The sequence below is a fragment of the Dromaius novaehollandiae genome, chromosome Z, assembly GCF_036370855.1.
Source record: "Dromaius novaehollandiae isolate bDroNov1 chromosome Z, bDroNov1.hap1, whole genome shotgun sequence".
In the NCBI taxonomy this organism is placed as follows: domain Eukaryota; kingdom Metazoa; phylum Chordata; class Aves; order Casuariiformes; family Dromaiidae; genus Dromaius; species Dromaius novaehollandiae.
In genome coordinates, this window is record NC_088132.1 from 41,044,563 (window position 1) to 41,058,007 (window position 13,445).

At 39.0% G+C, this 13,445-nt stretch overlaps 1 protein-coding gene across 6 annotated transcripts in view; it reads left to right on the forward strand.

Annotated features, from left to right (window-relative positions):
* Positions 1 to 13,445, forward strand: part of SEMA6A (semaphorin 6A) — a 118,365-nt gene that overhangs the window by 58,684 nt on the left and 46,236 nt on the right. For all 6 annotated transcript variants that reach the window (XM_064502336.1, XM_064502337.1, XM_064502340.1 and 3 more), the window contains 7 exons: positions 1,750 to 1,810; positions 3,384 to 3,446; positions 4,301 to 4,402; positions 7,209 to 7,299; positions 10,246 to 10,365; positions 11,442 to 11,530; positions 12,435 to 12,652. In XM_064502336.1, coding sequence (XP_064358406.1) covers positions 1,750 to 1,810; positions 3,384 to 3,446; positions 4,301 to 4,402; positions 7,209 to 7,299; positions 10,246 to 10,365; positions 11,442 to 11,530; positions 12,435 to 12,652 — 744 coding nt within the window. The remainder of the gene's footprint in view (positions 1 to 1,749; positions 1,811 to 3,383; positions 3,447 to 4,300; positions 4,403 to 7,208; positions 7,300 to 10,245; positions 10,366 to 11,441; positions 11,531 to 12,434; positions 12,653 to 13,445) is intronic.

A 13,445-nucleotide genomic window follows, 5' to 3' on the forward strand; every position in this document is an offset into this window, starting at 1 on the left:
GAATTTGACAGCTCTTTCACTTTCTGCTGATGTTGTCAGCAATTACGTTTTAAATATGGCATGAGAAAATGATACATAGTTTGCCTGATACTAACCCTCTTTAAGATGACCCTGTAATGTAGCATCTGAATTTTCTTTGAATTGTTTGTTAAACCAGAAAGTAAGTCCCCTAAAACCAAAAAATCCTAACCTCTGTGGTCCAAGATTGATAGTTAAAATTAAGAGCTGTACTGGGGGGGGGTTAGAGGTTTTGCAGCATCTAGTTTTTTATATAGTAGGACTAACGGAAATAAAGAATGATGCACATAAAAAGGAAATTGTGCAGTAATCTATGAAGCTGATATGCTAATAAGTAATTTTATTCCAGCACTGACCCTGACCACTGCTCTGCCAATAAAGTCAGACAAATAATAAACTGAAGCATTAAACCTGTCTTGACAGTAAATGGCAGTTTGTACAGAGACTGGAGGAGAAGAAAACCCACAGCTCCTCAGTTTGGCATCTTAACAAAGCTAACTGCCTCGAGTGCCATAGCAGGCAGTAGGTTTTTAAAAGCCAGTTCCCAGTAACAATGCTGCCCCTTTTCTCCACGTGAGAAAAGTGTTGCTTATTCTTCTTATGGCAGAGTGTTTTGTGTCTGCTTTAGTTAGAGACTAGCACTGTTTCCCCCAGACCTGATAAAATGAAGCTCATCTTGACAGCAGAAATTTCTAGAATGGAAACAGTCTGTATCCTACTTTCAGCAGACTCCTGTGGAGACCCCTTCAGTGCTGTGGATCATTCTCCAGCTGCATGGCTTCCTGCATTTTGAAAAAAGTCAATGTTATTTCAAGGAAAAATGAGATGCTCAGTGTTTTTCCTTTCCTTCTTCCCAGTTTGATGTGGCTGTTACTATAGTTCTGGTGTGTGTGTGGGGGGGGGGGGGGGGTTTGAATTTGAGGCTCCAGACAAAAATGTCCTTGTTCTCAGCTTGCACAGAGGAGAACATTTAAAAATATCTCTTCACCTGAGCAGCTGAGTCTATTTCCTCTTTCCAAGGAGAGATTGGCAGCTAATTGTAAAGAGAGCCAGGTTCTCAGGAAAGCAGGAAGGTAAATGCAAGCAAGAAGCATAAACTTTTTTCAGAGGAATATTTTGCAGTTTAATTTGGCCATCATTGTGTGAAGAGAAGAATGATTTCTGGGAACAGTTTTGTGGTTGTCAACCTTTTCCCTTCCATATTGTCAATCAAATTATCACAGCTGAGGTTAGAGGCATAATTAAAAAAAAAAAAAAAAAGAAGGGAAAAACATTAACCTCTTTTTAACCCTGAACAGTTAAATGTGGCACAATGACTACTATCCCAGGAAGCTGGCAAAGGTTATCTAAGGAGGACTGCAGATGATTTCAGGATATGCAAAAACATCAGCACACGAGACCATAGCATCTGGTATAAGACCCATAGAGCAGACATGATATGGGGCTCATCTCCTTTCCAAAATCTCATTTGTTCAAATAATCACTTTTGGGAAAGAGTCTTGTTTGGAAGCTTTGCAGAATTTCTCTTTTTTATCTTAATGGGAAGGAAGATGGTTTATATGTGGAAGTGCTTTACTGGGAAAAGCAGGCAATGCTGTCAGTATTGTTCCCTGGTAAAACCTGTGGTCTTTCTTGAATGGATTATGGATTATCTTCTGATAGATAGCTCTCTTCATAGAAAATGAACTGACTACTCCATTTGACTTTGCATTCATTTGCCTTTGTTTACAGGGACCATATTTATACTGTTGATATGGACACATCACATACAGAAGAAATTTATTTTAGCAAAGTAAGTAGCTTTTATCATCATCCAGAAACCAAGGACACTAGAACAAGCTTCAAATAAATAGGAAGATGACATTGTTTCAAACAAGTTGCCAGCGCTGCTGTAAAAACTGTAATAATCAAGTAAGATGGCATTGCTAATCATATTTGGGGAAAGCTAGAATAGCAGTCATGTCCTCTGTGAATTTCTGATAAGTTATTTAGCTGGGCTGATAAGCAATCCATACTGAAATGCAGCGAGGTCCCTGCTGGAACATCCATCAAACATCTGTTCATTTATATTCTGCAGCTTTCTATAACTGCTATACTATCCCAATTAAGTACACTGAAACTTTCATCATAAAAAGCAAATGCTATTTACATATTTTCATACACACAAATTGTATTCACTGATGCAAGTACTCTCAAGTAAAATCTTACTTCAGCATCAATTTGTAGATGTATTCACATTATCTCCATGGGAAGTTACATCCAAACTAAGAAGACCTTTGCCTGCATGGCCATATTGTACATTAACATACACATACTAGAAGTAGTCTCCCTTCAGCTCCTCTGAATGGCATGCACTTGTGTAATATGCATTGTCTAATATGTGGCAAATACAGCCTTGGTCCACTGGAAGAACATATGAATTTGGCCACCGGATGGATTGTACAGCAGGAGGGAAGGGTGTTTTTTTGTAGCTGGTGGTGCTGAAGATGAGCTTATGCCTTGTTACTCTTCAGAAAAGTGAAGTCAAAGGCTTGTAATGGAAAGAACAGTGTTGTTACATTCATGATAAATGTTTAAGCTAAGAACCCTTAGTGAGTGCATATTGCCTCAGTTTACTGACAGTTTACACTGTCAGGACCAAAGTCATGGTTATAATGTCAAAGGTGTTGCTATCTTAGACTACAGGTTTTTAGATTAAGTTTTATTATAATTAATCAGCCTATGACATTTGACCACTTCTGAAACTTACCACAGATTTCATGACTTCATAAAAGGGCTGTATCCAGAATACAGTGGAGACTCCAACAAAATTCCAGGCTGGGATTTACCTGTAAGTGTTCCAGAGGAACAATGTTAGCAGATAAAACCAGGAGTATTTTGATAGGTAGAGGGCTTTCTGAGCCTGTTAGCTGACTTGAAGTGATAAGAATTACCTGAATTTGATTTCTTTGCTCATCTAAAATGTCCTCTGCCAGAATACGTATTCCAGTAGCATAATGACAAGGTTTGTAGTCCGTAGATGTTTATTCTGATTTGCAAAACAAATTAAAAGAAGGGAGAATGTAGCACTTCTAAGAAACGTGCATATATTTTTTAAAAATTGGCCTATTGCTAAATTCAGTTGTTTGCAGGCTTCAAAAAGTGGGATCGTTTCCTAGTTTAATGAATAGATAGCAACACAAAATTAAGAGAATGTTTTGCATCACTGATCTTTCATTGTTGTGGTGAATTAATCATGGAGAAAGGGTGCAGAAAGCTTTCAATAAATATATGTTCAGCAGCTAGTCTCCCCTGGGGACTGTTACTTTTGAAATCAAATGCAACAACCTCTGGGCTCTAATTGATTTCTTTCTTGATCCTTGCAGAAATTGACATGGAAATCTAGACAAGCTGATGTAGACACATGCAGAATGAAGGGAAAACATAAGGTTGGCAATTTTCATTTCTCCTACATCTGCCACTTTAGTTTAGTTGCTTGACTATTATCTCAGGCCGCTGTCTGTGATGTGGAATGGATCGTGCCATTCACTTCTTTGCTAGTAATTGCTTTTTCCATCAACTTAGTGAAGGCTTTAATTTGCAAAAATAGTTTGCTTTTAATGTGATAAAACATTATGACAGGAGCTGCAGCAACATCCTGAATTACTGAGAGCTCTGGGGATTTGGGGCATCATGCTAGGTGTACTGATTTTACTTAACGTTGCCTCAACAGCTAAGTGCTGCAGTCCATCCTCCCCTAGGAATTTACAGAGAAGTTTGTATAAAGCATCAGAACGCATGAGTGTTTGCAGGTATAGAAAAACTGAGTTTGATCGCACACTGGTTTTCCCCTAGTGTAAGCTATGACTAACACAAGAGGGATCAAAATTAGGTGCATACTCTTTGTACCTGCTCCCCCTTCTAGTTGTATCAATGCATTGCTTTAACTTAAGTGATGATACTACTCTTACAGCAACATAGATGAGAAGAAAATCATGTCTTTGCTCTTGAGGAAAACAGCAGATTTAAAACAAAATTAATCTATGTGAACAATAGCAAAATCTGAGCTATAATATGAACATCATATCCTCAGTCCTTTGCAACCATTTTTTAAAACAATAGAATGGAAATTAATGGTGTCTTCTTCACTGTCAGTTACAACACAGTTGAAATAAAGCCCAGAATATCACAGTGGCTACCAGCCAATTTCATTTTAGACCTGACGATGAAAGATCATAGCATAAAAATAAAGGCAGACACCCAGAATGCAGTAGCTGAAATACTTTTTATTATTTTTCTTCAGGATGAGTGTCATAATTTTATTAAGGTTCTCCTAAAAAGAAATGAGGATACATTGTTTATCTGTGGAACAAATGCCTTCAACCCTTCCTGCAGGAACTACAAGGTATGTGATCTGTCTGTGGGATTTCATTTATGCCCTTTCTTTCTGTTGGATTTATTGTGACTATGCTGGCAACAGCATGAGGTGTGTCATTCAACAGTGCATCATTCAATTCTGTAGCATTTATCGTGGTTTCTTTCAGTGCTACAAAACTCTGTTGATTGGATTTCTGAGGGTTGTCAGATTGATGACCTACTTCTTTGCAACTCCTCCATATCAAAGTTTATTGTCACTTTGCATCGCCCTCCATAGTTGCAAAGATCCTTAGTTCCCTACATGGATGTGAGGTTGCTACTCAGAATGTCCCTGAATTTGTCATTGACACCACATTAAGATGTAGGCTGATGCTGAGGATTATTACTGAGATAACACATTTTAAATGTCTCCATCATATTGTTCTCAATTGCAAAGCCAGTTCTGAAGACGCTTAAGGACTTTGCACAGTAAAACCCAGAACAATTAGTGTTTGGGACACAGCAGAAAGGGAACCTATGAAGACCCTATGGTACCGCGTACTGTAAAAGTGATCGACAGCAGATCTCTACAGGGAAAGGCACAGCAGGAAGGAGAAATGGATGTATTCCTCACCAGTTGGGATTCTACAAAGCCAGAACATTATCTAGAGCATTATAGAAAACTATGGTCCGTGGATACTGGCTATTAATTCACTGACCCTGATTTCTTCCTTAGACCTAGTGTATCCACTGCATCTGCATATTAAGAGAGCCCATTTATTCGACTGTTTTCCATTTTCTCAGGCTTGCACCCATATAGTTTGACATAACCTCCATCAGTATCCATCCAGTTTTTTGAGTAGCTTTGAAATGAATTGAGTTAGGCCATTGATATCCAGACTCTGCTTTTCCAGATTCTGCTATGTCCCAAAGGTCATTTCTTATCCTTCTTCAGGTAGAAGAAAATTCATGCTCCTTCTGATGAAGTCATGGCACATTTTCATTGACTAAGAGGTATCAGAGTTATCAGAAGAAACAACATAAAGATATTAACATCCAGGAAAACATCTTTCTTAGTGGTATTGCTTGTAACTGCTACTCTTCCTTCCTTTCTCTGCCATGCTGGTTTACCTCATTTACCCACCGTAAGGGCTGTAGTCTAGGAAACAAGTTAGAGAAGTTGAACAGAGTATTTTCTTTCAGTCTGTGAAGGAAGAATCTTATTCAAGTACAAGTTTGCATTGTGGTAATTGGTTGGTGCACGTACCTGGTGTAAAGCAGCAAGATGACAACAGGTGTTCTGTTAATAGCCATTTCTTCTTCCTTTCCTGATGTCCTGTTTCTGGCATGCAGCTAGCTTTTCTGTTTCCAGCACTGTATTTAGTATTCCACCACTGCTTGTCATTGCTTAGTGCTCAATACAACTAATGCTGCTAACAGGTTTCAACCAATCCTCTTGCTAGAAGGCTGTCTTTTAATACAAATACAGTTTTCCGTGGCATCCTAATGTGAGGGATAGAAATGGTCCTCCTTTCCCTTACCGCAGATGTTTCATTCCCCATGATATATGGCCTGTGCAGACTGCCTCACCTGTTGCTGAGTTGCCGGAGCTTGGATAGTAATACCTCTGGGAGTCTGCAGAAGGTCACTCAGACACCTGCCCTGACTCTTCTTTCTATATTTCTCGCAGTAGAGACAGGGCACTGAAGATGTGTCAAACAGAAGATATGTCTGTCCCTCAGCACTGTAAAGTGAAAGTGCAGATGGGCTTGGAATGTCAGGCTCAGTACAGGGAAAGTTGCTTGGGACTGTAACTCATTTCCTTTCACCACCATTTGAAATGCTTTTCCGTTCTAGAGTAAACACAACTAATTCCCTTCTGTGGGTCTTGACAGAAAAGATACATGACAGAAGACAAATGATGGTTAATTATCCACTGAATGACTTAGGTTCCATAACATAGGAGCTAAAAGTTGATTGGAGTAGCTGATGGTGATGGATGGGTTATTTTTTGTGCTCTGTAATTCTGAACTGTACGTGACTTATACAGTATAAACTCTTCAAGTTACTTGAATATGCTAGAAATATTTTTACCCCCTAAATACTGTAATATAAGAATCTTAATCAGGTAAGAGCTGTACTTTTCCCCTGTAGCTCAGTAAACCTTCTTGAACTATGCGTAAAGTTGATCTGTATATTTGTATAATTATTAGTACCTGGGGTGAATTCATTTCCCAGGAGTTACACTTAAGCCTGAGATATTGCAGTTTCTGCACAGATTAATTCTTGCCTGATAGTAAGAGGATTTCTCCGTGACACAGACTCAACTGATACAGTTAGACTTGGAGAGCATCCTTCTAAGTATGCAAATCAAGAAAGAGAGCACCACTGTTGTGACTAGAGCAGAAGGATCTCTGGACTTAAGGGAGAAAAATGCACACACAGATAATTGTCCTAGTGTTGTCTCCTCTGACTGCTATGGCTCACAGTCTTTTGCTGTGTATAAGAGTGCTTCTGTTGAATCACTGTTGAGGATAAATTTTGCATCGTTGCCAGAACTGCAGACCACATAGCCTGCTACAGTTCAACAGGAAGCTAGCATACAGATAAAATATTAGACTTTTGTTAAATGTATTGGGGTTACCTCTAAAGGGATGCCTGACTTACAGGACATGCTTTTCCAGGCTGGTTTTATTTAATGCTGTGATTTTTGTTGGATTTTTAATTCACAGTCAGGAACACAGTTACAGAAACAGTCTTCTTCCCTGCCCCAAAATGAACAAACAGTGTCCTAAGTCACATCCTGGGTAATAAGTTCTGTTTCTTCGTCTGAAGATCTCCCTTTCGTTTTTCAGATGGATACGCTGGAGTTCCTGGGCGATGAATTCAGTGGAATGGCTAGGTGCCCCTATGATGCAAAGCATGCCAATGTTGCATTGTTCGCAGGTAAAGAAGAATGACTGTGATAATCTTTTGGCTTTCTGTCCTGCAGCCCAGGCTTGCCATAGCACCATATCTCTTGAATCCAGAATGCCGAAATCTGAAAGGTGGCAAAGGGAGTGGATAATGACTAAAAATAGGGGCCGTAAGGAAATCATTAGCACAGGAAACCTTGCCTTCTCTGGGATTAACTTCACTACCATAAACAACATTGCCTAAAGCCTCCGTTTCCTGATTCAGTATTTCAGTATTTCCTGGATTCATGATAATATAATGTGAGATCAGTGTGAGGCCTAATTTCTGGCATCCTGCTTCTACGAAAGTCAAGGATGAGGCTTGTGTGAACTTTAAGGGGGAGGGAGGCAGGATATGCTCCTTTAACATCTCCTAAGTTAATGAAAGGAAGTTAGGGAATATGCTGTGATGTCCCCTTTTCTAGATCCAGAAGGAAAGGGAAGGTGATTTTATTTTAAAGCAGAAAACATCTTGACATTCTGTCACCAGCTGTGGTAAACAAATGAGAGGTCTGTTGGTTAATAATGATTTATGCTGCATGCAGTGAAAGGCAGTTAACTCTGATTTCTTTTACAGTAGTTAAAAAAGTGAGTGCTTATTAATGGGGTTAATTTGGGCTATTGATTGTGAAATGGTATTTTGGTACCTCTCCTCTTCATGGATTCCTGATTAAATTGTTTCTTTATTGAACTTCTCTTAGTGTGAAATCTGCTGATCGTTTCTTAAACTTGGCTGTATAATAGATGTAAAAATAAAACGAAAGCCACCTGTGATAATGTCACTCCTTTTTAGCAGGTGTGTTGCTAGAAAGCATGGCCCGTAACTTATGTGGAAATATTTTAGGAGTTCCTCTGAAAGCTTAAGAGTTTGTATGTATTCCAGCCACTTTTAACTGAAAATGTTTGTGGCTGTATTAACCACGACAGTGTTAGAGCTGGCGTGACCTGCCTTACAACAGAGAGATTTCATAGCACATTGCAAAAAATTGTTTTGCTCTCAATAGTGTAAGTCAGGTCCATTTGTTCCAAAAATAATAATGGTGATGATGATAGTGATGATATTTAATTTCTTAAAGTCAAAAGAACATCAAGTAGAAATTCTGTGATTGTAGGAGGTAATTCATAGACCATGGAAATAGAGAGATGTCTTCAGAGAATGATTCATCCCGTACGTCTGAGATCTGTATCTTAGGGCAGTCTGAATCACCCTTCGGAAGTGACTTTGTCTTCACACTGGCCAGAGAAGGAATTTTTGACCAACTTAGTCTAAACATTTACCTAACATGCAGCTAAAGTTAGGTGAGCTGAATCCCACTCTGTCATTGAAGAAGTCCTCTCATTTTTTGAAAAGAAAATATTTATAGAAGTGATCATACTCTCTGTTAGGATAATTCAGAATATAGATTGATTCTGACCAAATATATTCTTACAGAATATACCCAGTAAATCTACTAGCTTAAGAAAATCACTGTTTGATATGCTATACTTATTGATCCCCATGATAATTTTTCACAGTGTGAAAAGCACTTTCATAACAGTTTAGGGCACTAATCCAGCTCACCTTAGTCTGTTGGGTGCAGCTACATGAATATGGTTCTTGCAGCCTGTGGTTGTCATGACTGATATGTGCAAACTGTAATTGGTCACATGGTCTTCAGGAGCTTGGCAGAAAGAAAACGAATGTGTGATTATATTAACGTGAGCTCAGACATCCTTATCTAAACAATTCAGCTTTTTATTCTATTTTAAATTGGTCTTAGTATCTGCTTTAATTGTAATTCTTTTTTTCTATTTTGCTAAGAAAGCAAGCCCATTTGTAAATAGCCAAATAATGATAAGGATTGTGGGATTCAGAACAAAGTGTACAGTCCTGCTAATAAAAAAAATCTAATTTTTAAACCTTGAGTGGAAGTTAAATGTTGTCTATAGTTGCAATAAGAAGCGCTTGACCAGTAGAAGCCCCTCACGAGAGCGCCTTCAAGGCCTAATAAGCAGCATAATCTCTGTCAAACTAGATGTGGGTGATTCTGAATTTTTGTAGACACAACTGAGACCCAAGTTACTAGTCTTGCCTTGCGATGTTTGTGCTCCCAGCAGACATCATGGTTCCAAGATGTATCTCACAGCTGGAATGACCCTGTGTTACCACGACCCACAAACATATTTGGCAACAAACAGCATCTTAAACTGTTGTCAGAGCTCATGCTTTTACCTTGAGATTGTTTTGCAACTTTTTGCTGTCCTTGGGGTGCCATTTTGTAGACCCTTTCTGATCATTTTTCTTCCAATGATATTTCAGAAAGAAGAATGCATAATTCATGTGGCAGATATCTAAAATGCATTTTAAAAAAGAAAAATAGATGGGAAATCCTCCTCTATCTCCTTGCATCCATTTTGCCTGGGCTCCCTGCACGCTGTTTGGTTTTTTACTAGTGACGTTTGAGAGAGGAGTTACACATTAAAGCTCACAGAAGGAGAAATTTGAATAAGCACCAGTTAGCTGACAGTACCTAAGACTTGTCTAGTTTTCTCTCCCTGTTAAAACTAACAGTTCTCTTTGGGCAGTCCCATATTTATTTTGCTCAGATCTGTAGGCAACTCTGACTTCCAGGCAGGTTAGAGAATTTATGAGCATCGAACTAGAGGTATTTACAGAGAAACTGGATGGGGGAGCTTGGTTTGACTTACCTAAACTGATAAAGTATTATTTCTTAGGCTTCTTTCTCCCACAACACTCCTCTGAAATTATCATTTTAAAGATTGGTTACTTTTGTTCAGTGTTCAGTCCCATTTATCTAGCTGGATTTTTTTCACTTCAGTGTTTCTAAGGAGATTTCTGATCATTTCATTTGTCCCCCTTCATTTGATTGATGAGAGAAAATAATTACATGATTTCTGACACTCCTCTCCTTTTGCTTCTTCTTTCCTTTTTCCTCAGAGGGAAAGCTGTATTCTGCCACAGTGACCGACTTCCTTGCAATAGATGCAGTCATATACCGAAGCCTTGGAGATAGCCCAACCCTGCGGACAGTTAAACATGACTCAAAATGGTTGAAAGGTAGGCAAATAAACAAAATAAAACAAAAAAGCAGCACCTCTGATGAGAATCTTGGATTCCTGACAGACCTCTCTTGTCATTTCATTTCAGCAACACTTTCTGGCAGAAAGAAGGAACTAAATTATGTCTTTTACTTACACAGATTTATTTATCTCTTTTCCTCTTCTCCTGACCCCAAGTTACTGCACTTGACAGAAACTGTGAGCACAGTAGAGTAAAATATATTCCAACCAGCTTTCCAAGCTGAAATCTGTCAGTTTACAGCTATTGGATGAAAGAGTTGGAATTTGCAGGGCTTAGTGTACTTGGCCTGTGCTTGAAACAATTCCTTCCCTAGGATTGTGTCAGGTAACAGTTGAGGCTTTGTGAAGTATGGAGAATTTGTTCTGCAGCATTAAGATTCATCAATAAAAATAAAATTATGGGAATTTTGCACAGGGCCTTCATTTTATAGCCCTGAGGTACTGTACAGCTGCCATTGAATTAGGCAATTTGTGTGCTTTAAATACCTTCATTGTTAAGAATGGTGCTGTTTACTTTCACGTAGGCGTTATGAATAGTTAACATTTGGAGTGATTCTAAACAGTGAGCAAAACCGTAGTTTGAGGGCTTTTTCTGCACGCAGAAATGTTTTGCCAGGTGTCGACTTTAGCTGTCCCACTTTGCTTGTTGCTACAGACACATATGGGCAGAAATAGCTATATGGTTTGTTTTTCCCTCCACATACAGCCATCAGGCCATAAAGGGCCCTATTTGGACCCCTCAGGCATACCATTATATACCGCCTCTTTACCTTTTCTTGTCCACTGTGAAGGGCAGACGTGTTAGTAGCAAGTACTTAATTACTTTGCCTGGGTTCTCCACAGATTTGCCAGCAGGTATCCCGTGCATCCCAGACATTGATTCTTCTGTGGTGGTTACGCTGCCTGGTCTGAAAACTGAGCATATTTGCTTAGTGTGGGCACTTAATCTTAAATGTTTAGTGTGGATCTATTTGGCTTCTCTCTGCACCCTTATTGTATTTGCACGCTATATGCTATGCCTCTTGCCTACACAGAATGTCATGTTTTTTCCAGAACCATACTTTGTCCAAGCAGTGGACTATGGCAGCTATATTTACTTCTTCTTCCGGGAAATAGCAGTGGAGTACAACAGCATGGGAAAGGTAAGAGGGAAAACATTGCCTTGAATGTCTTTGTGACATTGAGGAGGAGAAAAAAATACGCTATTCTTGAACCAATGCTGTTAGGAATGACCTTGAAATAAGAACCATAAATCATGATGACAAGGTCATCATTTTGAGAAGATTCGTATCGCTCAAGCCAAAAGGTTGGTTGGAGTGAAACATTGCACTGTCTTGAAAGCAAGCAAGATGGTTTCTTATGGTGATGATGTATATTGGAATCTCTTTTGTCAACCAAAAAAAGCATAAGGCAAACATACTTAATTCAGCGCATCAGGTTATTTTTAAACCTGGATTCTACAGCAAAGATGTATTTTTTCATTAGGAAATCTTAATTGGAGTGCTGAGTAAACAGAGGCAGAATTTTGTTCTCTGCCATTTTGCGAAGAGTAATTAAACACTTACTGCATTTTTGATAATTTCACAATAGCTTTCTGACTAAGAGGTCAGAAAAGCTCACCAAGGCCACAAAGGTGGAGGGCAGAAATAAAAGCCCAGCAAGATTTGCATAGTTTTAAGTGCTGAAAATACAAGACTTGGAGCAGGCAGTGTGGGTTGCAGGGATTGTGAATATAAAATGTGCTTTTGTTTGGGGAAATAGAAAGCTAAGCAGTCTGTATGGAAATGAGTTTATATGGGTTGAGAACAGATCTCCTGAAGGATTTATGGCTGTGTATTAAATGCCACAGCCTTATCTTTTATAGCACACTCTTCCAAAAGCTGAATTTTTCTCTGTTTGTTATTTGTCACAGATTATGGAAACACGGGATTAAATTAAGCACCTTGCTGTGTCATTTCAAGTGATTTAAGGACAGAATTGCAAAAAAGTCTTTCAGATCAAGCAAACATTTCATTTTCTCTGTTATTTTTGCTCTGTTCCTTCCAGGTAGTTTTCCCAAGGGTGGCTCAGGTTTGCAAAAATGACATGGGAGGATCTCAGAGAGTGCTGGAAAAACAGTGGACTTCCTTTCTCAAGGCTCGTTTGAACTGTTCAGTTCCTGGCGATTCACACTTTTACTTCAACATACTGCAGGCGGTTACAGATGTTATACATTTCAATGGCCGGGATGTTGTTTTAGCAACCTTCTCCACTCCATATAATAGGTAATAGGCACAGTAACCTTTTGCTTTCTGTTTCCTTTACATTTTGCCTTTCATTGCAGTTTCTTTTTACTTTATTAAACTACAAGCAGTGATTGCTCATACAATGTAATTATTATATATCATGCACTTACCGATAGTTGGTGTTTCATTTTAAAATACCCTGGTATTGCTTACTGCATTTTATATCGGATAATTTAGAACAGCTTTAAACCATTTACTATGTGGACATGTTCCTTGGACATATTTTCTTTACATGAGAATAATTTAGGCAGGAGTTCAAGAAGCTTTGCAGTGTGTGACTTGCAGAATGTTATTCCAAAGAGAAATAAGATTTTCCGTCCTCTAAAGAAAGAATTGGGTTTATCCTGTGTTTGTCAGCAGCCTCAAAAACTCTTTTAGGATTCTTCCCTCTATCTCATGCATCCCTACTGACTCTCGTATTTTCTCCTGGAAGAGCCAACATACTAAGGTTTCCTGCTGGCTGCAGAGGACAGGGCTCCAGAGCATTGAGCTCCGGAGTCTGTAGAGGGAAGCAGTAGAATTGAATAGAGCTTCACAGTCCCTGCTTTGCTCATTGTCATAGAGGAGAGTATTGAATTCTTCATACCTAGTCTGCCAGTCTGCTACCCTTTTACCTCTCTGGAGCTGCACCCATGATGTGCTCACAAAAGGGTTCAGTGAGCAAGGAGGAAAGCAGGAGCTATGCTAAATAGAAGGTTTCTTTCTTTTCCCGGACACATCAACATATCTTCCTGTTATAGAGCCTACACTCAAGAGTCCCAATCTTGCTTGA